Genomic DNA, 24,476 nt, shown 5'->3' with positions numbered 1-24,476 from the left:
CTGATGTGTGGATGGTTTTTAGAGAGGTTTGTGTGCGTTTTAGGCTGAAATACCCATCTGAACACCAGTTTGGCCAGGCTCGTTATGTATGCATTATGCATACATGTATGATCATCCAAAGAAGTATACTGATAGTTTGATAGTTTTAACTTAGTTACAGTGTCAGTTTTACATTAGCCATAAAAAACACCCATATTTCCCCCCCTATTTAATTGTTTAATTTCCCACTTACTCAAGGCAGGCAATGATGGTGCAGGTTTTCCACAATTTCAAGCTGTTCCAACTCCAGCTGGTTTAGATGGTGAAACAAACTACAAGTGAGGAGCTAGAAGGCCATGTGACCTAGTTAACCACAGCTTGAACAAATTGACCAAAATTTTGAAATCTACGATTTCCAGTAAAATATTACCATTGGGAAAACTCTGTTTCTTATTAAATTATCAACAACTAGGCATAACACCATTCAAAGTTTGGGGTCAGGACACTTAAAAATAAGAAATTAATAATTTATTCAACAAATATGCATTGAATTGATCAAACTTTACAGTAAAGACATTTATAATGTTATGAAACCATTGTCATTGATGTTTTTTGAGCATGAAAGCAGCATATTAGAATGATTTCTGAAGGATCATGTGACACTGAAGACTGGAGTAATGATGCTGAAAACTCAGCTTTGCCATCATATGAATAAATTACATTTTAAAATATAATAAAATAGAAGAGCCGTTTTAAAGAGTTTTTTTACTGTATTTTTGATCAAATAAATTCAGCCCTTGTGAGCATGAGAGACTTTCAAAAAAAATTTTTTAACGTACCAACACCAGGAAGTGTATAAGTAGGCAGATATCTACAATAAATCTTAACATTTAAGTCATAAAATGCAGACAAGCCAACAGCACCTTTACAAACGTTGTTTTTTTAATAATTTCAAAAAACAACTAAGGTTAGCTTATCTTTTAAAAATAATTCCAAAGATGTAAAAATCAAAGTCAAATTCAAACAAGACAAATAACAAAGAGAAGTAAAAAATTTATTGCAGTATTTGCTCCTCCACACATGCTGGGGTTCCCTTGTCCCGCTGTGGGGTGTAGAGACCCAAACTCTGACCCAATACATCAAAATCTACATTTACAAAAAAAAACTCCCTTCCATGTCGGCAACAGATACTGCATGCTCTGCTTTAACTCAATAAATTATGTCCAGGAAACTCCATTTTACAGCACAAAAGAAGTAAAACAAAGCAGAGGAGATGTTTAAAAGTTTATTTCCCTGGAAACGGAGCTAAGCTAAAGAAATCCATCCGGTGCTAGGTTAAACTCCAAGGTCACTTTATTAAGAACATCAACAGACTAATTTCCAACATTCACTTTAAGTTTATTTCTTTAAACAGATTTTTTTTTTGTCAGAGATATAAACATTTTTTGATTCTGTTTTGTGTTAAACTATGATACAGTGGAGGGAAAAAAAATTCAAACAACCAAGTTGCTGCAGAACAGCGAAGGAGCTCCATTTCTTTCTTTTCCGTTTAACTTAAAGATGTACAGGATTCACATCTACATTTTCCAAAACAGACCACTCTTTTAAAACCGTCGCTCCTTAATTCGACCAGCTCCGCACTGGATCTTAAAACCTGTGAGTCTGTAGTACTTTTCTCTCCAACTTAAGTTTACAAAACGTTGAATCCTGATGAAGTTTGGCTGCTGAGAGTTTGTTGGGTGCAACAGTTCGGGAGTCATTACAGATTTAATTAGCTGGAAGTTCCTTCCTTGGCTGCGTACAGTGAACGTAAAGTCTGCACTACTTTGTTGGTCAGTTTGTGCGCGCTCGTCAAGGCAATTTTCTTGTAAATAATGTCAGACTCCTTTATAGTGTCCACCCAAGGCACCAGTTTACGTCCGTCACGTTTCTTGGCCTCCGCCCAGGTACCAGAGTACGATCCGGCCATCCAGCGAATGCTGTAGCCTGTGCTTGTCTTCTGAATAACACGTGCTATCTGCGGCCGGTCCTTATACTTGGGGCAGCAGATAGCGATGACGTCCTTGGCGTTTACCGTTGAGTTCATGTGACCTGATGCCTCTGCGGAATCTCCGCCTCTCCTGGATCTCCGTGACGACTAGAAGAGAACAAACAAATGGAGTTTTAAAGTGACGGTAACACCAAGATGCGAGACATCAACGGTCAAATAAAAAGCTTTCTTACCCCAGGAGTCTTTTCGTCTGCATCACTGTCGTCATCGTACGAGTCAGCAGCATTATTCTTGGGGCTGGAGCCTCCAAGTAGAGAAGTGATGGCTTTATTTCTTGCGTGGGCTGAAGCCTCACCCTCCTCCTCTTCCTCATCTGGGTCCAAGTGTTCCATCAGTACTTTAAACTGGACAGTAAACAAGTTACAGATGGCAAGTTAGATTCATTGTTGTGAGTCAGTTTAATAAAACAAAGTTTTTCTTTTTTCATACAGTTTCTTAAAATGTTGCAAACAGTGTTATTTTAGTATTATTTATATAGTATTATAGATTTTATTTACATTTTTTTATATTTTCAGTTTTAGTCAGTTAGTTTTAGTAATACTAGTACTTCAACTTAACCATTGTTTTCATTTAGATGCCAACAGACATTTATAATACTCATTTAGGTACGTTTTTCATCTAATATTTCATCTATACATTTTATTTTAACGAAAATGATTTTCAATAGTTGTAGTTAATACCAACACTTGCTTTAAATGTTGGAAAATTGTAATGCTCATGTATATAAAACTACACAATAAGCCCTATTTTCATATTATGCATATATTCAATTATTCTTTCTAGTCTTTTAATGGAAACCACTTTAGAGCACATTTGAGCCACTTTAGAGCAAATAAAGAGATGATCAAAAAGACTGAAAAAATATTAGCAATAATAAAATACATTTGTAAAAATACCAAAAAATATACATATATTCAGACATAATCATTTAGCTGCACCTAAAACAGCACCTACGGTAATTATGAGGCAAAATACAAATCAAAAGAGGAAAATCAGAATGTTTACATCTAAATATTGTCTGACGACTCTCCTCTTGACATCGTAAGTTAGATCTGCATTGGATAGGCTGTTCGTCAGGTAGTCCAATGTCTGCCGTGGGTTGAAATGCACATTGGCCTTCCTGTTTACAGCCTTGTCATAAATTTTCGCAGATTCTGTAGGCGAGTACTTCAGAATTTTACTGCAGGAAGAGGAAAAAAGGCATTCGTTATGAAGCCAGTGATCGGTATTAGTTATTTACAGCATTTGGACTAGCAGTTAAAGCTCACCTGTCAGAGAAGCCGTAGAGGTTCTTAAGGTGCTGCTTGAGCATCAGGAGCAGCAGGATGCCCTGAGAGGCATTGGCAAAGTCCAATAAGGGATTGGGATTGTCAGGAAGACGCAGCATCACCTTGTCCACATCCTCTAAGTCGAGGTCTGAATCAGAGTCTGAGTTCACTGCAGCAGCTCGCTTGGGTTTCTTGGGCCGGCGAATGACGTCGTCATCACTGCTATCACTGCTGCTTTCCCTGCTACTCTCATCCTCTTCTTCAGAGCCATATTTTTTCCCTCTCTTTTTCTTCTTTTCCTTCTTTTCCCGTGGCCTTGGCTCTTTCAGCAACGACTACAATACAAGGCAGGTTTGTTAGAAAAATAAATGTCAGCTCACAAAAAAAGTCAGAGTGAAAGATGCAGAGTGAACAACAAACCCTGTTGTTATTGTTAACAAAATCTAAAACTGTTAAAAATATTTTTTGTTAATTGAAATAAAATAATAGATGAAAAACTTCAAATGTCCTAAAAAAATTAAAGCTAACACTGAATTAAAATAAAGCTAAATATTAAAAAAATAGTAATATACATGACAAAAGCACACAATAAAAATCACAAAAAAATAAAAATAAACACTACAATTGTATGTTTAGAAAAAATATGTTTTTTTTTAGAAATAATTTTCTAGCATAAAACAAAAAAAGTTTATCGTATCGACTCTTCCTTTAGCCCCTTGTGATAAATGTCCCGACCAACAACTTGGATCCTTTTTTCATATGATGTGGGAATGTGAAAAGGTTAAACATTTTTGGATTGAGGTATGTGCTTATCTTATCAAAAACTATTGAATATCCGATACCGGTGATCACTTCTGTATTATTACTGAATGATGATTCTCAGTTTGATTTCTCTAAACTGCAAATAATGGTCTGACTGGCCGGATTAACGTCTGCAAAAAAACGGATAGCTCAAAACTGGCTCCCACCACATACCCTGGACATATTTAAGTGGTTGATTCAACTTCGGAACATTATAATGTTAGAAATATCCACAGCTCGGGTGAACTCGGCACAAATCTCAACATTAAAAATCTGGACTATAGCTGCTGAGAAGCTCAAAGCAATTTTTGTGCAAAGCAATGATCAGGATTTAAGATTTTTTTTTATGTTTTATCCTTCCTGTGGCTTTTTTTCTGTTGACTTCTATCCATTATGTACCCCATTGTAAAGAGACCACGGGGTGGTGCTCGGTGGGGTGGGAGGGAGAGATTGGTGGGTGGTTGGTGGGTGATTTCATCCGTGTTTTCATGTTCTCATTCTGGCATGTTTATTGTCAAAAATTGAAAATATATTTTTTTAAAAGAAGAAGAAAAAAGAGCTTGGAATCAAATTTTGTAGTTATTGACCAAGAAAAATCTACTGTTCAGAAAGCAACGCACCTCTTTGAAGGACTGCAGCAGGTTGCTGCCGGACACAGACAGTGTGATGTCTACATGGTGCATAATGAACAGCGGCTCTTCCTGACTCTGATATGGGAAGCAGGCGAGATTGTCTGCGATAAACAACAGCATGTTCACGTCCGACTTCTGCACGAGAAGAAAACAAAATGTCATTATTAATGGCCTCCAAAACACAAACCACTCAAAAAGGCTAACGCTATAGGGACAAATGAAAACACACAAGAGTAACATATGATGCAAAACATTAAAAAAATGTCACTAACTGCATTGTCGTCAAACAGGTTGAGCAGCGAGATGAGGAAAGCCCTGCGGTGTTGCCTGTTTCCGCGCACCATGGTGTAGAGGTGGGAGCAAAGAGCCGCGTTGGTCTCATCCAATCGGAAACCCCTGATTACCGTGTCCTTTGAACCCACGATGGCTTGCTGCACCTGATAGGACATCTTCATCCCCGCCACGGCCTTCATCTGTTTAGATAGCAGTTAGTGTTAGTTTAATAGGGCTGGGTAAAAAAAATTGATTTCTCGATTTTAATCAGTCTTATGAAATCCCAAGAATAGATCTTTTAGTCTATGCTGTTTTCAGTTAATGAATGAACAGAACATTTATCATTCATAGCAAAAAATCAGCATTGAAGGGGTTAACTGTAAAAAAAATATACTTATATATAGGTATTGGGGAAAAAAAATGATGGATTAATTCATTGTATTGTAAAAATTGTATAATAATTATTGCATAAATACTAAGTACCATAAAATTCCCTCAACATACAAAATATTAAATTAAGAATATTATTGAACAAAAATATATTACATTGATTTTACTGGAATTTTTGATTGGGAGGAATATGATTGTGACCCCTAAATGAGGAGCACCAGAGAGTTAAATGTCTATATAGTTTTCATATTTTTTTAGTTTTAGTTATTTTAGAACATCAAGTTAATAAACAAATGAAAAAGAGGAACGTTGCTTCAGAAAACCGCTGAAATACGTTTAAAAAAAATATTTTATTTAAATTAACAAAACTTTTTTTATGGTTTTAGTTAACTATAATAGTTACGCCTAATGCATTATAAATTATAATACCATGGTCTCCAAAGAGATTATTTGCCTCCACGTCATGCATTAAAATAGTTTAATGCACAGCTAGCCATGGATTATCCCTTACTTGCATCATCACACATGACGAATGCACGTTAGTTGCTTGAATCTACTTACGTGAATGAATCCTGTGTATTTCTTATCAATTTCCACCAGCTGTTGATCGGATTTATTCCTCATTGTGGGTTCCAAATCCGTTCCCATGGCGATAAGATATGGAACGCACTGATGGAGGGAAAGGAAACAAGGATATTAAACTAAAGACACTTTCAGACTGGTTTTGGGAGAGTTTGTGCAGTGGATACGTACCTGTACGGGATGAATGAGGCCTTGGTTGAGCGTCAGGGCGATTACATTGAGGGCAAAGTGCCGCACACTGGATTGCGTGTGGAAAAAGCTCTCTAGCACCTGCTTGAGGTAGAGCTGCATGATAGAACTGCTCATGCCAGAAGAGATGTCACCCATCTCCTTCAGGTCCTCCTGCTTGGACAACTTCTTCCCTGTAATCCAAAGAAATAGAATGAGAATGGAAAAGACTAATTGGATAGCTACTGCCAAGCTGTATTAAACACAGACAAGAATGTCCTTTATAAACGTCACTCACACTCCCTGTCGGCTTCCTGCATGCGTGAGTCCTCCTCCTGCAAGTAGGTCTGCAGGTTCTTTAGCACCTGGATCTTGAGATTTACAGAGGTTTTCCTGTCAGCCAGGAGGAGGTTATAGAGGTTTTTCACTTCTAAAGCAAACATTAGGTCTGGATGCTGGATGAACAGGAACCCTGGAGAACCAAAAGATCCGTTATGTTCACCATGAGAGCAGTCAAATGTAAAAACATGAAATTCAATGATCATGGAGAGCAAAGATTTACCTAGACCAATGATGGCTTTGGTCTGGACCTCCTCATCATCGTTCTTAGTGAAATACAGCAGTAGTTCCAGCACTTTGTCTTTTATGACCACCTAAAAGAGAGGAAGACCATTAACCAGAAAGGTAAAGGAGTGAATCTCATGAAAACATGTCCAGGCTACATTTGATAGAAAATAAAACAGACTTTAGGACAAATAAGATGTAAATTAAGCACATTTTAGCCAGAATTCTTATTACTATAATGTGTCGGGATGTTTCAGTTATTTTTTAAATATTATTAAAAAATATATATATTCTCATTACTGTCAATTGTGTTTCTTATTAGATTCTTATTTCTGTAATACAGTACCTGCTATAGTTTTTTTAATGATTTAAATCAGCATTAGAAGCAGAAATTATTTATATAACATGTACATTTATCAACTTATTCACATTAACAGCAATGAGAGATTTTTTGAGAAATTAAAAAAAACTGATAATTGATTAAAACAAAATTATAAATAAAGCTGTAACTATAATACATATAAACTGAGTAGAATTTATTCATTTAGATTTTTGAATTAATAAAACTCATCCTTGAATATAATTAAATTACTTAAATGTTTTTAAATGAAATATGACTGAAATCATTTAAATAAATTAATACATAAATTTGACTACTTAGTTTCATTGCTGTATTACAAATAGCGGTCAACTGTTATTAACGCATAAAATATTTCTTAAATACAAAAAAAACAAATTATTAATCATTGTAATTATAATATATTTAAAATAATACGATATAATTTATTTGTTTGCATTTATTAATATTTATGTGAATAGAAGAATTTATGCGTTTTTGATTTGGGGAATTCATAAGACCTGTTTTTTCTCTAGAAAACTCTAGAAACATTTTGAGTAACTGAAAAATGTAAATTTAACGATTAACTAAAGCATTCCTTGATCTAAAAAACCCCCCAAATAAATAAATATTTCAATTATTGAAACTTGACTACTTTTATTAATGCATTAAAAAAAGGAGGATCTAACCTTATTACTGCCTTTGAAGTCCTCTTGGTCAAAGTCAAAGTGCCGGCACAGGGCCCCCACAGTGAAGAGTGAACGCAGCAGTGCAGGTTTATTAGAGGCCAGTACGGTGCTGTTTGAGTCTTCCTGATGCTGCAACTTCAGCTTGCTTAGTGCTCCTTCACATGGAAGAAGAAGAATTTTTGAGTGATTAACAGTAAGGATGAAAGAAGAGCAAAATGATCCTGATAGGTTTTAAAAAAATGTACTCACCGTAGTATCGGTTGAAACAAGACCACACAAACTTGAAGTTATGGGTGACCTTATTGACGACCGCACCGAGACAACTCACACAGTGCTGGACAACCTGCGGAAAACAAATGAGATGGCATCGTGAAGCTGCTGCCGTGCAAAAATGCTGGACATCAGAGCTGCTGATACTCTCACTTCAACTGACCGTCATGCCGTATTTGATGATGAGTTTCATCAGGTCTTCTTCCATGGTGGTGAGAAAGTTTTCACTCGGATGATCCATCAAAGGAACAACAAGCTCCAAGATTTTAGCCACGTTACAGATCACCATAAAATCGCTCTGAGTCTGTAGGGACACAATAAGCACCGTCACTCTCTGGCCTCTAGATGGCAACACAACACCACTTATTGCAATAAATCCAGAGTTTCTCTACAGCACACTCACATTACACTTTGTGGTCAGGTACGGCTGCATAGTCATGGCGTGTTTTACCATCAGCTGGGGTCGGATCTTGCTAAACAGGTACAGCGTTGTAATACAAGCCACTAGGCAATTGGACATCAACCCCTTATTTTCACAGTCTGCCAAACAAGAAAAACAACTCACCAAAAGTTCAACTAAGGTAAAGCTTTTGCTTCATAATTCAATACAGGTCTTACCAGCGAGTGACTCCTCGTATTTCACAATATGGTCCACGAGACTGTCCACCAGCTGAACACAAGCCTTCCTGGCCGGTTTGTATGAGGCGTCCTCCTCTGACTTCAGCAACTGTGAAGACATAGATCACAACAAGGGTTAGGATATCATTTTTATCCAAGTAAAAGTGCACTGATTACAGTAAAAACTTGCTCTGGAGTAACGCCGCGGACACAATTATAGATGCTCTGCGAAATTTCGTGGGCGAAATCCAGTCATTTCAATAGGAATCCGCACGACGGGAGTTTTGAAAGAGGGAGAAAGTTCCCCAGGCAGATTTAGTTCATGTTGAAGTTGGTCACACAAATTTGCTGCACTGACCAACAGAAAGCTGCTTTATACGCTGTGCTTTATACGTGCTACGATATTGACAATAGACATCTTTTGCCTGTGAGATTTCACCAAAAATTAGCTTATTGGACTTCAGCTTAATGCTTCATTTAATTCAACTCTGAAAGTCGTACTTCAAATAGTGTAGAAACAGAATTAATTGAAAGTATTTTGCTTATACATCATCCCTTTGAGGTTCAAACCTACATCCTTTCCCGTTACAATCCCATGCTGCGTTCACGCCATGTCATAATAACTGTAAACGATTGCTTTCACAAAATGACACGTTGTAATATAAAGTTTCAAAAGCATGTGAAGTCTTTTTTACAGTTCAGAATCGTTACGGTAATCACAACATGGCGTGAACGCACCTCCAGATCTCTGAGAAGCTCTAAATGAACTAACAACTAAGCAAAACAGTCAAAACATATCGAAGAAATCTAAATTGTCCTTGGACCATAGATGGGCAACTTACATTCTGAAGCAGCTGTTCGAACCAGTCGTAACCAGAATCCCTGCAGGCAGCGACCTGAGAGACAAAGATTCATGTCAGAGAGACATAATGTGACCTTTAACTTAATGTATTAAATGCACACATCTTGGAATCATACGGTTTTTAGCTTGCTCTGCAGATCCTTACCACGTCTGTGATGTTGAGAATCTTGCGAGTCATGGCCTCTTTATCATGATTAGGTGTAGGAGTGAACCAGAGCTTCTGAAACGTCTCATTCACCAATTTCTGAACAAGAGACAGAAAAAGTAAATAAATAAATAAATAAAAGTATATTTAGTATAAAAAAGGGCTGTCTGAAATTTTTGAACCCTAATTAATTACATGATGTGGCGATTAATTAATCGCAAATAAATTGCACAACCAATTTGGCAGTATTTAGCCCCAAAAGGTAATTTAAAGTCAGTATTGTGTTAAATGAGAAAAGCAACAAATAGACATTACAAAAAGTACCTTTAGAAAAAATATATTTTATTTGATTCAACATAGAATTTATTACACAAACTTTTAGGCTTAAATTTTCATGAGGTTGAGTAAATTACAGAATTTAAATTTGTGGGTGAACTGTTTTTTATTATATATATATATATATATATATATATATATATATATATATATATATATATATATATATATATATATATATATATATATATATATTAGGGGTGCAGCGGTACAGATAGCCCACGGTACGGTCCGTACCTCGGTTTTTGGACCACGGTCTCGGTTCGGTTTCGGTACATGTTTTGTGCAGAAAGAGACTGCTATTTCATCCCAAAAATATTTTATTTTTCTTATGAGCATAAACAGAATGCCACAGTAGGAAAAACATCAATGTGTATGGAATAAATTAACACTCTAGTCTGTACTGAACAACACTAAGTAATACAACCTCTTCAACTATCACTTATGAAATACAAAATGTAAACAAACACACTTTAGAATATTCAAGCGTTTTTTGGGGCTTATTAAAAAAAATATGGTTGCTTGTTAGGAAAATCTGACAAGCAACTTCGTTTTCTTTACATCTATGGTCACGGTTGCCGTTTTCACAATCTCCAATACATTGATTGACACTGTCTGCTCACAGCTATAGCCAATCAGTGCAATAATATAAGTGCTGTGGCATAATTCGTCAAAACATTCCGCCGAATCCGCCCCCAAATCCCCCTCATTGGAGGAAAAATCACGTTCAACGTGCAGGCGCGCCGACGCTGTAAGCTATGATAGACGTAAATAAACACACACATTGCGAGAGTTGGCAACTGTGGCGGGCTTTCGTCTGCCTGGACAGGCAAACGCACGCACCTGATGGCGTGTAAAGCAAAAACTAAAAGGATCAGCGCGAACTCAATGGCAAAACCGAAGTCCCGCGGGACACGAGGGTAGATTGTCCCGTTCAGGGCTGACCGAACGGTCCGGGATATTACCGTGTACCGTTGCATCCCTAATATATATATATATATATATTCGATTCGTTCAAATGGCTGATTCATTCAGGAATTAAGTAAATGTCTCTTTCTATGAAAAGGCCATTGAATCATTGGTTCAAAATGTGGATTCATTCAGAAGTGAAACACCGCTGTGTGTTGCTCAAAGATGCACAACAGTTCTACTCTGGCTTTATAGGTAATATTTTCGTTGGCAAACTTGAGCAAAAGCAAACAATACTGTGTCTAAAATATAACAATATTACATTTTTATTTTTTTAAAGTTCAATATCACATTTGCACTCGTGCTTTTTGGGACAAAAAACAGCACTTGTGTGATATTGTGTTACTCGTGTGATATTGCTTAACTATATCATGATGAGACAAAAACTAATTTTTGCCCTGATATCTTCTAACCCTCTAAGGGGCATTCTAACTGTATTCTATAGGCTACATCATGCAGTGAGTTGTTGCCCTGCTCCATGTTCTTCATCAATCAACTTTTTGAAAAAGATGAACTACGTAGGTCTGGGGCAGCTTGGGGCAGGTGGGTTAATAAGTTTAACACGTTAATTTAATTAGTTACAGGGGGAAAATAATGAGTTAAATTGACAGCCCTAATATATATATTTTATTTTTTTCCCCCCGGTTATAATAGGGCTGCACAATAATAAAAAATAATATAAAATAATATAAAAATGTAGGGGTTACATATTTGTATTTTTGTGCATTTAGGCTCCAACAATTTTTGCATATATATATATTAAATAAAATAAAACCTCACAAACCTTGATGCCTTCTTCGTCATTGACCCTCCTGATCATCTTTACACACATCTCTGTGATCTTGTTGAAGGTGGGCTGCTCCAGACAGATGTCTCGCAGGATTTTAATAACTCTCTTCCTTACACTGATGCCAGTGTCCTGAAGAAAACACATTAGCCAGCACAAATCAGCCTACATTGCTACCTGGAAATAACATTATGTATTAAATTCACAAAAGTAATTATCACTATATAAACCCAGACAGAGTGATGGATGTGAAGCGGAGGGGTCTTGTATCATCCTGAAGTGGTTTATTTCATGACTATTGCCAAATAAATAAATAAATAAATTGATGTGAAATATTGATTTATAATTAGCTGTTGTTAAAAGGGGGGGGGGATACAAAACATTTGGAAAATATATTGATTCTAAGATTTATGTCATGCATACAGAATCTAATAACAATGTTGTAAGTAACCAAAAATATATATTTTTTATTTTTTTATTGTAGAAATAATTCCTAAAGAAAAAAAATTGTATAAAAGGGAAAAATTTAAATAAAGATTTTTTTTTTTAAATAAAATAAAGTTAAAATAATTGTTTTATATGAGACTGCTGACTACTAATAGAGACATTAAACTACCAATTAAAGAAAATCAAAGTCAAATAAATATTTTTGCTACCATTATACAAAAAATATATATTTGTCTGCAAAATGCTACAATGCTGAAGTATATATGTGCAAAGAAAAAGCACAAACCAGGATGCGCTCGATCAGCATGTCGTAATACTGTTCGGTTAGCTGGGGTCGACTCAGTACGAAGCGCCCCAGCAGCTCCACCGCAGCCTCTCTCACACTGGTGGAATTATCCATCAGTCGGCCATGAACTCCCCGCTGCATGTCCGACTGCAAACGAGAGCATTAAAAACATGCACATGAGAACATTACAAAGCATAAGATTTTTCCAAGAGTTAAAAAAAAAAAACTGCACTCACCCGCGCCAGAATGCTCGGATCCACCGCAACCACTTCAGAAAGACACTTCATCGCTTTAGTTCTCACTGCTATGGCACTTTCACCAAGAACTCTCAAGATCTACAGACACAAATGGGGAGACGAGTTATTGAGATGCAAATACAATGGGAAATACTGAGAGATGTGGTGACCTCTAACCTGTGTGAGATAAATATCAAAGCTCTGTGCAAACGGCCTCATGGAGGCCAGATATCGCACAATAAGACACGAGTCCTCATAGTCCACAGTATCTGAGTTGACTCTACAGAAAAATGCAAAGCAGGTTTCAAAACACTTCCAAACAAGTTTTTTAACTGACTATTTAAAGAGGTCATATTATGCCCTTGTACAGTCTTTTAGCGTCTACTTAAAATAGGTTTTCATGCTTAAATGTAAAAAAATATATATAAATTGTTTTTTTACATTGTTGCAGCACCTCTCTTCCCAGTCTGGCAGTAACGCTCTGGGGTGCGTTTCACAAAATCATCATTAGCCAACTATGGTCGCAAGTTCTGTCGTTATCAGCATAGTTCAATGAGTCTGTGTTTCGTTCGCAAACAGCATCGCAAAGTTGTGTGGTTGAAACGACAGCTCTCGACCTGTGGTTACAAGCAGTTTCTTGTTTGCGTGACGTGGACTCAACAAATCCTTATCTTGAGCCAAATAAGCAAGTACATTCAGTACAATCTATATCTTTTATTTAGAATACATACAAATGTCATTTACGTCTTTTAGTTTGTCAAGAGATTTAAAGCGTCATGTTCGAAGAGTGCGCATGTGCGAACGTGCTCTTGTACATAAGAACTCTATGATTGAATCTGGAAATAAAGCAAAATAACTGAGAAAAATTTGAAATAGTCCTCAGGTGCCATGTTCGTAATTTATAGCAAAACATCTAGAATTAATTCGATCTCATATAGATTCATTAAAAGTAGTTATTAGGCTACTCATACACATGCGTGACATCATTAACCAACGTGGTTGAACGACCAATTTGCAACAATACGGTTTCGGGAAAGAGTCGTGATTAGCAAGTTGATTTCTTCAACAATGCATCATACTATAGTTGTGAAGCAGCGAGTTACGTCGTTGTACGGGAAACGCACCCCTGTTTAGTTCCAGTCTCTATGAAGCCACTCCTTCCAAACAGCATAATGTGCTCTGATTGGTTGGACCAGTGTGTTGTGATTGGTCAACTGCTTTGAGCGTGTTTTGGAAATGTCACGCCCCTTACCAAGTAGCAACATCATACACTAAAGAAAGTTGAAAATGTAAAAAAGCATAATAGGTCCTCTTTAACAAAGTTGTTGTCATAGTAAAAATCGCTGCCGTTTGTACCTCAGTGAGCTGAATTTCGATGCCGTGGTCTTAATAACAGACCGGAGGAACTTCTTGCGTGCTTCAGCTTTCTGCAAGATCTCACCAGTGGTCTCGACATCTCTGGCGTGGTGCGGCCCATCGGACGAATCGTCGTCCCTCTGGCTCTGTGATTTCATGGCTTTCTCTGTCTCAGTGCTGGTATCCCTGTACCACTGTGCGATGTAGAACTTCCGTGCAAACTGTTGGAGATGAAGATATCACAACAACATTAAAACCACCAGAGGCACTAGTTTTCCCAGAGAAATTCAAGTTTCACAGGCAGGCTTTGTGATTTTGATACCATCTAAATGAGCCTGTGTCTGTGTCTGTGTTTTTCTCACACAACCTCAGTAAAAATTCCAGAGCAAATTACCTACTGTTCTTTAGCCAACTCAATTGTCCTCTGAGAAATCTAATCCCATCCGAACGCAAATGTTTGTGACTGCTGATGTTGTATTATCCTAACGCTTCTCATGTGTTTTTTGACCTGAGCTACCGTTTGGGCACCAATCTTCCGCATGCTTTCATTTAATTTCAATATGGATGGCATCCGACAAAAAAATTAAATGATAAAATTAATAAACAGAGTCAAATCGCGGAAACTGCTAGGACTGCCCATTTTAATATCAGTGTCAAGTAAGTTAATTGTCTAGATTTCTCTCCTCACTTATGTGGGTTTAATATAAACAGCCACTTCTGTAACTCATGAGAAGTTTACTTAAATAGTGTTTTTATAATATAATTTTAACTTATCAATAAATAATTAATTAAAAGACATCATACATAATGCTCACAAGCACAGCACATGACTTTCTGTAACGCCTACATGTAGAAAACCTTTACTATGAATAGCTTGTGTTAGTCCTGTTTGAATTGTTACATGAAAATCACAGAAGTTGGGTGATAAGAACTGTAGCTCAAACATCATTTAGAAAACTAATCTAGATAGGGCTTTCGTTTTTTTTTAGCTTGCAATATTGTCTGAATTTTCTCACCAATAGTGACGGGTCAGTCTCTACATTCTCGTTCAGGTAATTCAGCAAAGCCTTCTGCAACTGCTGAATCTCATCACTGCCTGAGCTCTGTGAAACACAAAACAACATCAGTTTCATTCAGACCAGGAGGGATTCGTCCATGTGATGCACAGATGGGCGGACTCAGCCTTTTACCTCTCCGAGGATGCGGTTGATGGAACGCTGGTCCATTTTGCTGGTGACAGCATCTTTGCGAAGGCGTGCAGCCACTGTGCCCAGATAATCCAAAGAGGCCACTCTCAGAGCCATTTCCGTCTGTTTATTACTGAACTGGTGAACCTACCAAGAGAAAACAGGACTTCATTTGAGTTAAAGTGATCTAACTGGATAAATTGCAATCATCAAAGCCTGTCACATTCTACCTTTGAAATATCAATCGGAAACTCACCAGCAGTCTTCCCAGAAGGCTTAGCAGCAGCTCTGCAGCCGGCCAATCAGGTTTATTCACCGTGGACAGTAGATCCTGAACAAAGTTCTCAAAGAGTGGCCTGTAGTCGTCCTCACCTTGCTTACTACCACACCTTAAATAAATAAAAAACACAAATGAAACCATCTTAACCTTTTTTTCTTTTTTTTTATGAAAAATTATATTATGTAGCTATTATCAGAGCATCTGCTGCTTGAAACTATGCAGTAATGTTATTCAGTATTGTCCCTGACAAATACACAATAACATTTTTAGAGATGCAGGTGCTGTTTGTTCTAGGATGGCATGGTTAAGCATTCTTAAAAAGCATCAGATGAGAGTAAACCAGGTGTTTCCTGAGAGATCGTAAATACTCAGCTTAAAGCTACGGAGGGTAGACAAAAAGACATACTTTATTGATTACAGAAGGACATTGTTTAAATATAATTGACTAAGGGTTATTTTTTATGGTGTGTTGCTGGAATAATGTAGTGGATTTTCTTACTTTTTGAGGAAAACAGAGAGGAAGTTTTGTGCTGTCCTCATTGCAGTCTCATACGAGTTTGTGATCAGTACATCCTGATCAACCTGAAAGAAAGAAAAACATGTAATAACTGTATAAAATATGCCTAAAAGCTATAAATATAAAATATGAAACATTCTTGGAAAGAACTTTCTTACCAAAGAGACTAAAAATCACATTGTATTGTGACAGTTATTTCAGTATGTAGCTATTAGCCAAGATTAGAAAACAGAAACTAAAATGTGTTCAAAATGTTCTTGCTACTGTAACTTTAATATCCCAGTCAATATTAAATACGACAACATTAAATATGTAATTGACCTCTGCTATGATTGTCTACAATATTTGGGGTCAGATTGTTTTAAAAGAAATGAATGCTTTTATTCAGCATTATTGATAAAATTATATACTTTTTGATACAAAATGTTCTAAATGCAGTTCTTTTGAACTTTCTATTTAAAGAATCAAGTTTCATGAATCATGAAAACAAATATCATGTCTTTGACAAAAAAAATTATTAAGCAGCACAACTTTTCAACATTGATAAGAAGAAATGTTTCTTGAGCAGCAAATCAGCATATTAGAATGAATTCTGAAGGATCATGTGACTGAAGACTTTTTCAAATAATATTTCACAAATTTTAAATAATATTTCACAAGACTGTTTTTACTGCAGCCTTGTGTAACGTATGAGACTTAAAAAAATAAATAAATTTGGTCATATACTAGTATGACATCATAACTGTGACATTCTGAATTAATCATTTTTGCAGCATAGTTTTCGAAAATGTTTTGGATGGACTGTAGAAGCTACAGTGAAAATCAGGGTAAGTCAAAACAGTAGAAAAAATCCACTTTTCCATGATATGGCCCCATTAAAGAAAGTGCCATGTTCTTAAAGAGGCTATATGCGTTTTTCTGAAATTTAAACTCGCGACTGACACCTATGGCCAAAAAACAGAACTGCTCTTCCTTTCTGCTCGCTCGTACGTGCACACTTCACAAGTCATCTGCTGCAAGGAGGTCAGGTCAACATTATGTTTACAGAGGTAAGAACAGTCAAATACATATATTGTTTGAGATAAGTGTTCTGAGTGATCCGAAACGTTTAACATGAACACGCTTGACGTCACATCCGCAGTCAGCGCGGGAAAAATCTGACCCGACAGAAAATAGGATACAGGCTTATAGGTGCACCCACTGTGAGCAGACAAGGTGTCAGTATGCTCATCAGGAGATGTTTGAGTCATAAATGGTAAAATAAAAAGGCTATTGTTTCGTTTATTTTGGGGAAAAAGTTCCATATAGCCCCTTTAAGTCAAGAGCAAAATGTCACTACAGAGCCACAACACATCTGAAGATCAACTATCACTCTTACCTTTCTGTCATTATCATCATCCGAGTCCTTATCAGAAGGCAGATGGACCACACACTGAATGAGCTGCAGAACCAACGCCGTCACCATCTGAATGTACATGGGCTCCCCATCCACATCACTGCTATTCAGTCTGAACACACAATAAAGTCAATACACACGCTCAAAACATGCCCTTGAAAACTGGTTGACTCGACAGCAGCAGATACCTGAAATTTCGTAAGTTTCTCTTGCTGGTTGGCAGTCTGGCGAGTGAGGTAAAGATCTCCTCCAGGATCAGCTGCCTGTGCTTCTCGTATCTAGAGAACACCTGGGAATCGTACAACATAACCGTGTTAGACGCAGTTAGCACAGTAAAAGATTGGCAAAAAGAAATCTGAACTGCACTGGTACTTACAGCCGTCACTAGTTTAATGGCACAAAGCTGCAGTTCACTCACATTCTCAACAAAGAATGGAGTGATACCCAGAGACGAGATCTGTATGGAGAGAGAGATACAAGTGCGGATTTCATCATTTTACTAATGGAAAAGCGGATTTTTGAGTCAGCGTGAAATGAAAATTTACTACAATTATATTCTAAATACATCTTTCTCTGCTCAATTCATTGACTCTCAATCTGACTCTTACCTGAAGGATGGTCGTGTCAGTCAACAACTGAATCTCCAGGAGTTCAGACAGGTTACTGATAACATCACAAACTTTGTTGTAGAGCATGATAGTAACTCTCTGCTTGTGCGTTGAGCACTTTGCTCGCTTGGCTTTTGAGCTTAGTGTTCCACCTAAAATAGAGCAAGAATGGATATACTAGAATTTAGAAAATTGTGGTGATGACAGGCATGCGATCAGATAAGGAGCTATGGACAAAAAAAGAACAATGATAATAATAATAATTGTTATTTTATTATTATTTATATTTTTTTTTATGTATTTTATTATTATGATTATTCCAATATAAATATTTATTCTAATATAATGTAGTGTTGTCAATCGAGTGCCTTTGATATATCAGGGCTCAACACTAAGGTTTTTTTCTAATGGCCCAGTCAGGCCAGTTTAGATTTTTACCTGCCCTGCTAAAATTCACAAAAAAAGTGATTGTTTTCATTGTTTTTGACCCATGCAACCTTGTAAACAGTGATTTAAGATTTGCAGGTAGGTCTAACAGAAATGTAATAATCAAACATTGCACAGTCTTCACAGTATAAATTATAAATTGAATATAAATGAATCCTTCATTTTCTCTTTGTCTTTTGTTTTTTTGGTTAACATTAATGACACTGAGAGCAGCAGGCTCATTAGGCTGCTGTCACTTTAAATTCATTTAAGTGAATACGTTTCTGTGTTCACGACGATACTCGACAAAACGAGAATTTTTACATAATTTTTGACCATTCAAGCGTGGAAGAGAACTTAATGCAGCACTGGAGCGCTGTCTAAAGTGGGATTCCTTTCGGGTGCGTGTGTTTCTAAAGTTTCCTCACAGAGAGCAGCTTCACAGAGAGCGCGCCAGTACAGATTTGAGTTATTTTTCGCGTATTATGCTTGAATGGTTTAATAGGACGTAAGACAGAAAAAACAGATAATGCTGTAATTGCGTTAAATATTGTTAAATTGAAGAAAAAGAAGGAGAGCATTACTGATTATAATGGGTTCTATTTTCTTTTGTCATGTTGTGCCGCTTATGTCTGGTTTAGACATGGAGAAAGGGTGTTCTGCGCATAGCCGGTAAATAGTGCCACTAGCTTGTGTAGTGTTGTCAAAAGCTAAGGTATACATGCCACTCTAAAATACATTTATTTTAAAAGCATTTGAAAAAAATAATTTTCTTCAGATTTACGCAGGTCATATAGTTCAGGCCGGAAAAAGACGGAAATTAGTATAAATCACATCCCTAGATGGTAAATACACTATTTTTCATTCCACAATGAAAGCAATACAATAAAATTGCAGCCAATGAGAACATATTTAATGGAAAGGGATTTTTGCCAATTAATTTTACGGTAGGTGGGACGGGATAAAAAAATATAAACAAAGCAACTGACAAGACATCTGGTTGTACAATACTTTGTGGCCCTGCCTCATAAGGACAAAAACTGAAGTTAGCATGGAACAGAAAGGATATTGTACGTTAGGACACTGTATCAAGGTGCTGCACTGACCGCCATGAGGGTTCACCCTGTAGACTGGGTCATACTGCGGGTACAGCGTGTTCTGTAGATGGAACTTGGTATACTGCACGACCCTCTCAATAACATCCTCAATGTAAACGGCCTTCGGCATTCGCACTGAGGTCATGATGTTAAGAGCCGTTAGACAAGCATCAGCAGATTTGGTGACACGTTCCATGATGAGGTCACGCCACAAACGCTCCTCGTCGTCCCTGTCGTTGCCCTGAAATCACAAGGACAGGGAAGTTGTCAGCGAGATTTGACGGCAAAGCCATTTTGCCAATAGAAACTATAATGATACTTACATGATTCATGAGGGTGGAGAGCTTCGCACCATCTTGAATGTTTTTTTCCAAAATACTCTGGACTTTCACCATCTTATCAGATGGAATCTGAGGATGAAAGCAGTAAGCATTAAAAGATGAGGTACACATAAACATGCTTTGGTATTCATGTCTCCCGTCTCTTAAAACTGGTCTCAGTCTCTCCTGTTGAAAGAGTAATCCAGTACCCACCTTATGCATGATGTTCATGGCCTTTATTTTGGCTGATTCACTGCTTAACTCTGTGAGCTGATGTTTTCCGAGCAGCAGTTCCTGAGGAATCTCGTCATCATCTGCCGCCACAGAAAAGTTCATTAAATCAATTGCTGTCAAACTCTCCATGTCAAATGTAATATTTTCTCCATATTTGCACATATACCTAATGACGTCAAGTCCACATCTTCAAGGTTTTCAAGAATGTTGTCAACACTGGTGGAAAATCTCTTAAATGTGGAGGAGTCCATCATTTCTGAGAAGCACAAGGTGGATTACTAAAGATCTTAGCATCTCATATTGCTCATAGCTGATTACAAACTGCAAACATACCGTCCTGAGTCAGTTTGGGCTCGTAGGATTTCCTCTTTTTCTGCTTTTCCTTCTTCAACTTTCTGGCGACTGGATTTGAAGGATGCAAGAGATCAGTTATTTGATTTCCACACTTTGACCCATTTTTTGCAACAAAACTGCCAACATTACCAACATAATAAATGCCAACGCATCTATCTGGTCACTTACGGTCACTCAGGCTGGGAGGGGGCGAATCTTCTTCTGAGTCCACAGGGCTGCATTCTCTGTAACGACTACCTGAACCTCTCCGACTGTCGTGATGACCGCCACTCCGCCGGTGCTCTCCAGAACCCCTCCTTTCCTTTTCTTCACATTCCCACGTTCTGTCTCGGTCCTTTTTTGACCGCTTTGGCGCCACTAAAAGCCAGAAGGAAGAAAATTTCAATGGAAATACATAAATCTCTAATATCTATGAAGTTCTCAACTCAAATAATTAAGCAGAGGAGACATTATAATTCAGAAGAACGATTGCTGACAGCCAAACAAACTGTCACTTTAAAATTAAGGATTTTGAAGCAGACACAGCTTTGATTATTCAAGATTAAGAATCAAGATTCTTATCAACTGCAAACAGCTTCCAGTTGTAATAACAATAATGATGAAACCCTGATTTCTAAGTGGACTAAGTGTGAAAACTACATTAGATTCAGCATAATTACGTACGTTCTACAGAGCTGCTGTCATCATCTGAGCTGACTTCGGCATACTTGGGCTTCTCATTAGTGGCACTGCGTCTGCGTTTATTCATTTTCACCCTCTCACACAGTGGCATACGGGAATCCATTTCTGGCAGGACATGACGAAGTTCCATCAACATTAAATCATCGAATCCCCCTACAGAGAGGGCTACTCAAACTTCAAATGCATATTCAGATAGTCTGTCAAATCTATGTACAATAAACTAAACACTCCCCGGTCACGAAAAAGCATAAAAAATAGGGACTTACCTCCGAATGATTTGCCATAAGACGACTTGCTCTTGCTTGATTTAGAGCTGCGCGAATTACTGATCAACTTCTGGACTTCATCAATGGAAAGTTTCTTCAGAACCACAACAGGTTTAACACCCTTATTGAGGTCCTCCACCAAGTCCAATTTTTCTAATTTCACACATGGCTCGGAAAACAGCTCTCTTCGCACTTCCTGCATGACATTACCATCTTTGTCCCGTTTTAACTTGGGAATTACAAAATTCTTTAATGCACCCGATTTGCCCCCCAGTAGGTAGTTGGGAAATTCTGCGGTTTTACTGTCTGAGGATGGAGGCTTGTGTCCATCGAGTCGGTTCTTGTTGTCGCCGTTCCGTTTCTCATCTTTGTTGTTGGAAGTTTTGTGGACTGACCGCTCAGGTTTTGTTCTGGATTCTGCTCCCATGCGGGCTTCTTGCTTCACTCGAGGGCTGTCAGGGCGCGAGCGCTGCTCAGGGGAACGTTTGTCCCGGTGCTCTGTTGATTCTGTGTGGCGTTTCTTTTCTTGGTCTTGATCTCTGTCACGAACCCTTTCCCGATCTTTCTCCCGTTCCTTGTCCCGATCTTTCTCCAGTTCCTTGTCCTGATCTTTCTCCCGTTCCCTGTCCCGATCTTTCACACGTTCCTTGTCCCGATCTTTCTCCCGCACTTTGTCCCGATCTTTCTCCCGCACCTTGTCCCGATCTTTCTCCCGCACCTTGTCCCGATCTTTCTCCCGCACCTTCTCCCGATCTTTTACCCGCACCTTGTCCCGATCTTTTACCCGCATCTTGTCCCGATCTTTCTCACGCACCTTGTCCCGAACTTTTTCTCGCTCCTTGTCCGGATCTTTTTCTCGCTCCTTGTCCCGAACTTTTTCTCGCTCCTTGTCCGGATCTTTTTCTCGCTCCTTGTCCCGAACTTTTTCTCGCTCCTTGTCCGGATCTTTTTCTCGCTCCTTGTCCCGAACTTTTTCTCGCTCCTTGTCCGGATCTTTTTCTCGCTCCTTGTCCCGATCTTTCTCCAGATCCTTGTCTCGATCTTTTTCCAGCTCCTTGTCTCGATCTTTTTCCAGCTCCTTGGTCCGATCCTTCTCCAGCTCCTTGGTCCGATCTTTCTCCAGCTCCTTGTTCCGATCTTTCTCCAGCTCCTTGTTCCGATCCTTCTCCAGCTCCTTGTTCCGATCTTTCTCCAGCTCCTTGTTCCGATCTTTCTCCAGCTCCTTGTTCCGATCTTTCTCCAGCTCCTTGTTCCGATCTTTCTCCAGCTCCTTGTTCCGATCTTTCTCCCGCACCTTGTTCCGCACTTTCTCTCGCACTTTATCCCGATCTTTCTCCAGCACCTTGTCCTGATCTTTTTCCACCTCCTTGTCTCGACCTTTCTCCCGCTCCTTGTCCCCATCTTTTTCCTGCTCCTTGTTCAGATCCTTCTCCTGATCCCGGTCTCGGTTGTGCTCTACCCGGTTGGACTTAGATGTGTCTGGTCGACGGACTTTAGAGCTTTCACAGTCTCGATCTCTGTGCCTTTCCTCTTTGCCCTCTTGAGTTGACTCCAATCGTCCTTCGTGTTTTCGGGAAGTTTCGTGACCTTTTCCCTCAGGCCTCACTTTGTCAGGTTTTCCATCATGTCTGTGCTTGGAGAGATCCGATCTCTTTTCCGAACTCACTTTGTTTGAGATCTCCCGGCGGTTCTCATGCTTGTGTTTAGGAGTCTCTGGTCGTCCATCTGAAGCGGTTTTCTGTGGAGTGGTTTCTACTCGTTGCTTGATGACCTCTGGTCGACCGTCTAGTGTCTTCTGCACCTCTCCATCTGTTTTCAATTTGAGCCTCAAGACCCCGGTGGATTCAGAGCCTTCCTCCGGCCAGCGCTGGGCCTCTGTTGCAGGGACAGGACAGGAGTCCACTGGCCCTTCCACCCTGCCTGCCTGTTGCAGGTCAATACTGACCATCAAGGCTGGCCGACTGGCTCCATTGCTAGCAGCACAAGCCTCTTGAGGTACCAATTTGTTCCCAGCATTGCATCCACCACCCACGGCAGGTGTTCCAGAAACTCCTGCGGTGCCAGCAGCTCCTGAATCCTGCTTTCTTTTCTTCAGAGGTTTATCTGCAGAGTTACAATCAAACAGATAAGAAGCAGTGGTCAATACTAGCTATTTACACTTTCCATCAAGAAATTTGCTAACTCTATGCTAAGGGTTTCTGTGATTGCAAGGGCACTGCTATGCGGTTGTTAAGGTATTTTGAATGGTTATTAACATTTTACTATGTGCAGGGCCTGAATTTCGTTTTGGGAAATGGGGGGGGGGGGGGGGGGGGATCCTGCCTTACGTGATTCTTAAGGGAGGGTTTTTTTTTTATTTGAGGGGGGAGTTGGGCATTTGAGGGAGAGTTTAATTTGGGAATTTTTTCAAAAATAAAATTACTACATTTATCTCGCCTTAATGTTTGCGCTCATTGTATTTTTACAATAGGATAATATTGTTGTTAAGAATTTATACAACATAAGGATTAATTAAATTGAAAAAGTAGCACAAATAAATATAAGAGTAAAGATACAAATAAAGAGAAATAAAGAGAAACGTTTTTGAATAGGTCTAACACTAGTATTCAGAAATATAGAAACTGAATAAAGTAATCACATGGAAAATAACACTGGGTAGTATTTTAGTCCTGACTAAATTAAATGCATAGGCTATTAATCCTGATTCCTTAAACTTAAAGCTATATTTTGTTGTTTTGACAAGACAAATGAATGACAGACACATATGGCTGCCGTCACTTTAAGAGGTAGTGCACGGATCCTGTGTTCATTATACGGTCACATGCGTTTTATGTTTATTAAAGACATAACCGACTGTGTTTAGAGGATACTCACGAAAACCAAAACTGAGACAGTTTTGCGTGTTAAAGCAATATAATCCGTAAAAAATAACTTTAGTTACTGGCGAGCTGTTTTTGAGGGGGCTTTTCTATGTAGGCTATGTGCGCATAGAAAACCTATCTCTCAGAGAGAGCGTGAGCATTGAATAGTTTAAAATCGCTTAAATGTTTAAACTGGTTAAGACT

General features: G+C 38.3%; 1 protein-coding gene across 5 annotated transcripts in view; it reads right to left on the bottom strand.

Annotated features, from left to right (window-relative positions):
* Window positions 1–905: 905 nt before the first annotated feature.
* The window catches only part of nipblb (NIPBL cohesin loading factor b), a 37,511-nt gene continuing 13,940 nt past the window's right edge, over window positions 906–24,476 (bottom strand). For 3 of the 5 annotated variants that reach the window (XM_079600493.1, XM_079600491.1, XM_079600492.1), the window contains exons 10-47: window positions 21,412–23,514; window positions 21,128–21,298; window positions 20,633–20,821; window positions 20,444–20,512; window positions 20,277–20,366; window positions 20,090–20,190; window positions 19,880–19,966; window positions 19,566–19,797; window positions 18,034–18,185; window positions 17,802–17,882; window positions 17,614–17,714; window positions 17,408–17,537; window positions 16,012–16,094; window positions 15,489–15,621; window positions 15,236–15,379; window positions 15,062–15,148; window positions 14,046–14,266; window positions 12,867–12,969; window positions 12,690–12,788; window positions 12,454–12,600; window positions 11,718–11,852; window positions 9,629–9,727; window positions 9,464–9,517; window positions 8,622–8,730; window positions 8,407–8,543; window positions 8,167–8,307; window positions 7,983–8,076; window positions 7,734–7,888; window positions 6,706–6,796; window positions 6,442–6,615; window positions 6,147–6,337; window positions 5,955–6,062; window positions 5,003–5,203; window positions 4,719–4,865; window positions 3,298–3,632; window positions 3,035–3,209; window positions 2,203–2,373; window positions 906–2,116 (exon numbers count right to left, since the gene is read on the bottom strand). In XM_079600493.1, the coding sequence (XP_079456619.1) occupies window positions 1,751–2,116; window positions 2,203–2,373; window positions 3,035–3,209; window positions 3,298–3,632; window positions 4,719–4,865; window positions 5,003–5,203; window positions 5,955–6,062; window positions 6,147–6,337; window positions 6,442–6,615; window positions 6,706–6,796; window positions 7,734–7,888; window positions 7,983–8,076; window positions 8,167–8,307; window positions 8,407–8,543; window positions 8,622–8,730; window positions 9,464–9,517; window positions 9,629–9,727; window positions 11,718–11,852; window positions 12,454–12,600; window positions 12,690–12,788; window positions 12,867–12,969; window positions 14,046–14,266; window positions 15,062–15,148; window positions 15,236–15,379; window positions 15,489–15,621; window positions 16,012–16,094; window positions 17,408–17,537; window positions 17,614–17,714; window positions 17,802–17,882; window positions 18,034–18,185; window positions 19,566–19,797; window positions 19,880–19,966; window positions 20,090–20,190; window positions 20,277–20,366; window positions 20,444–20,512; window positions 20,633–20,821; window positions 21,128–21,298; window positions 21,412–23,514 (7,406 nt within the window). In that variant the 3' untranslated portion in view covers window positions 906–1,750. The remainder of the gene's footprint in view (window positions 2,117–2,202; window positions 2,374–3,034; window positions 3,210–3,297; window positions 3,633–4,718; window positions 4,866–5,002; window positions 5,204–5,954; window positions 6,063–6,146; window positions 6,338–6,441; window positions 6,616–6,705; window positions 6,797–7,733; window positions 7,889–7,982; window positions 8,077–8,166; window positions 8,308–8,406; window positions 8,544–8,621; window positions 8,731–9,463; window positions 9,518–9,628; window positions 9,728–11,717; window positions 11,853–12,453; window positions 12,601–12,689; window positions 12,789–12,866; window positions 12,970–14,045; window positions 14,267–15,061; window positions 15,149–15,235; window positions 15,380–15,488; window positions 15,622–16,011; window positions 16,095–17,407; window positions 17,538–17,613; window positions 17,715–17,801; window positions 17,883–18,033; window positions 18,186–19,565; window positions 19,798–19,879; window positions 19,967–20,089; window positions 20,191–20,276; window positions 20,367–20,443; window positions 20,513–20,632; window positions 20,822–21,127; window positions 21,299–21,411; window positions 23,515–24,476) is intronic. The other 2 variants (XM_079600495.1, XM_079600494.1) reach the window with 1 other exon arrangement.

The sequence above is a fragment of the Phoxinus phoxinus genome (assembly GCF_949152265.1).
Source record: "Phoxinus phoxinus genome assembly, chromosome: 23".
In the NCBI taxonomy this organism is placed as follows: domain Eukaryota; kingdom Metazoa; phylum Chordata; class Actinopteri; order Cypriniformes; family Leuciscidae; genus Phoxinus; species Phoxinus phoxinus.
This window is presented reverse-complemented; position numbering and strand designations above follow the sequence as displayed.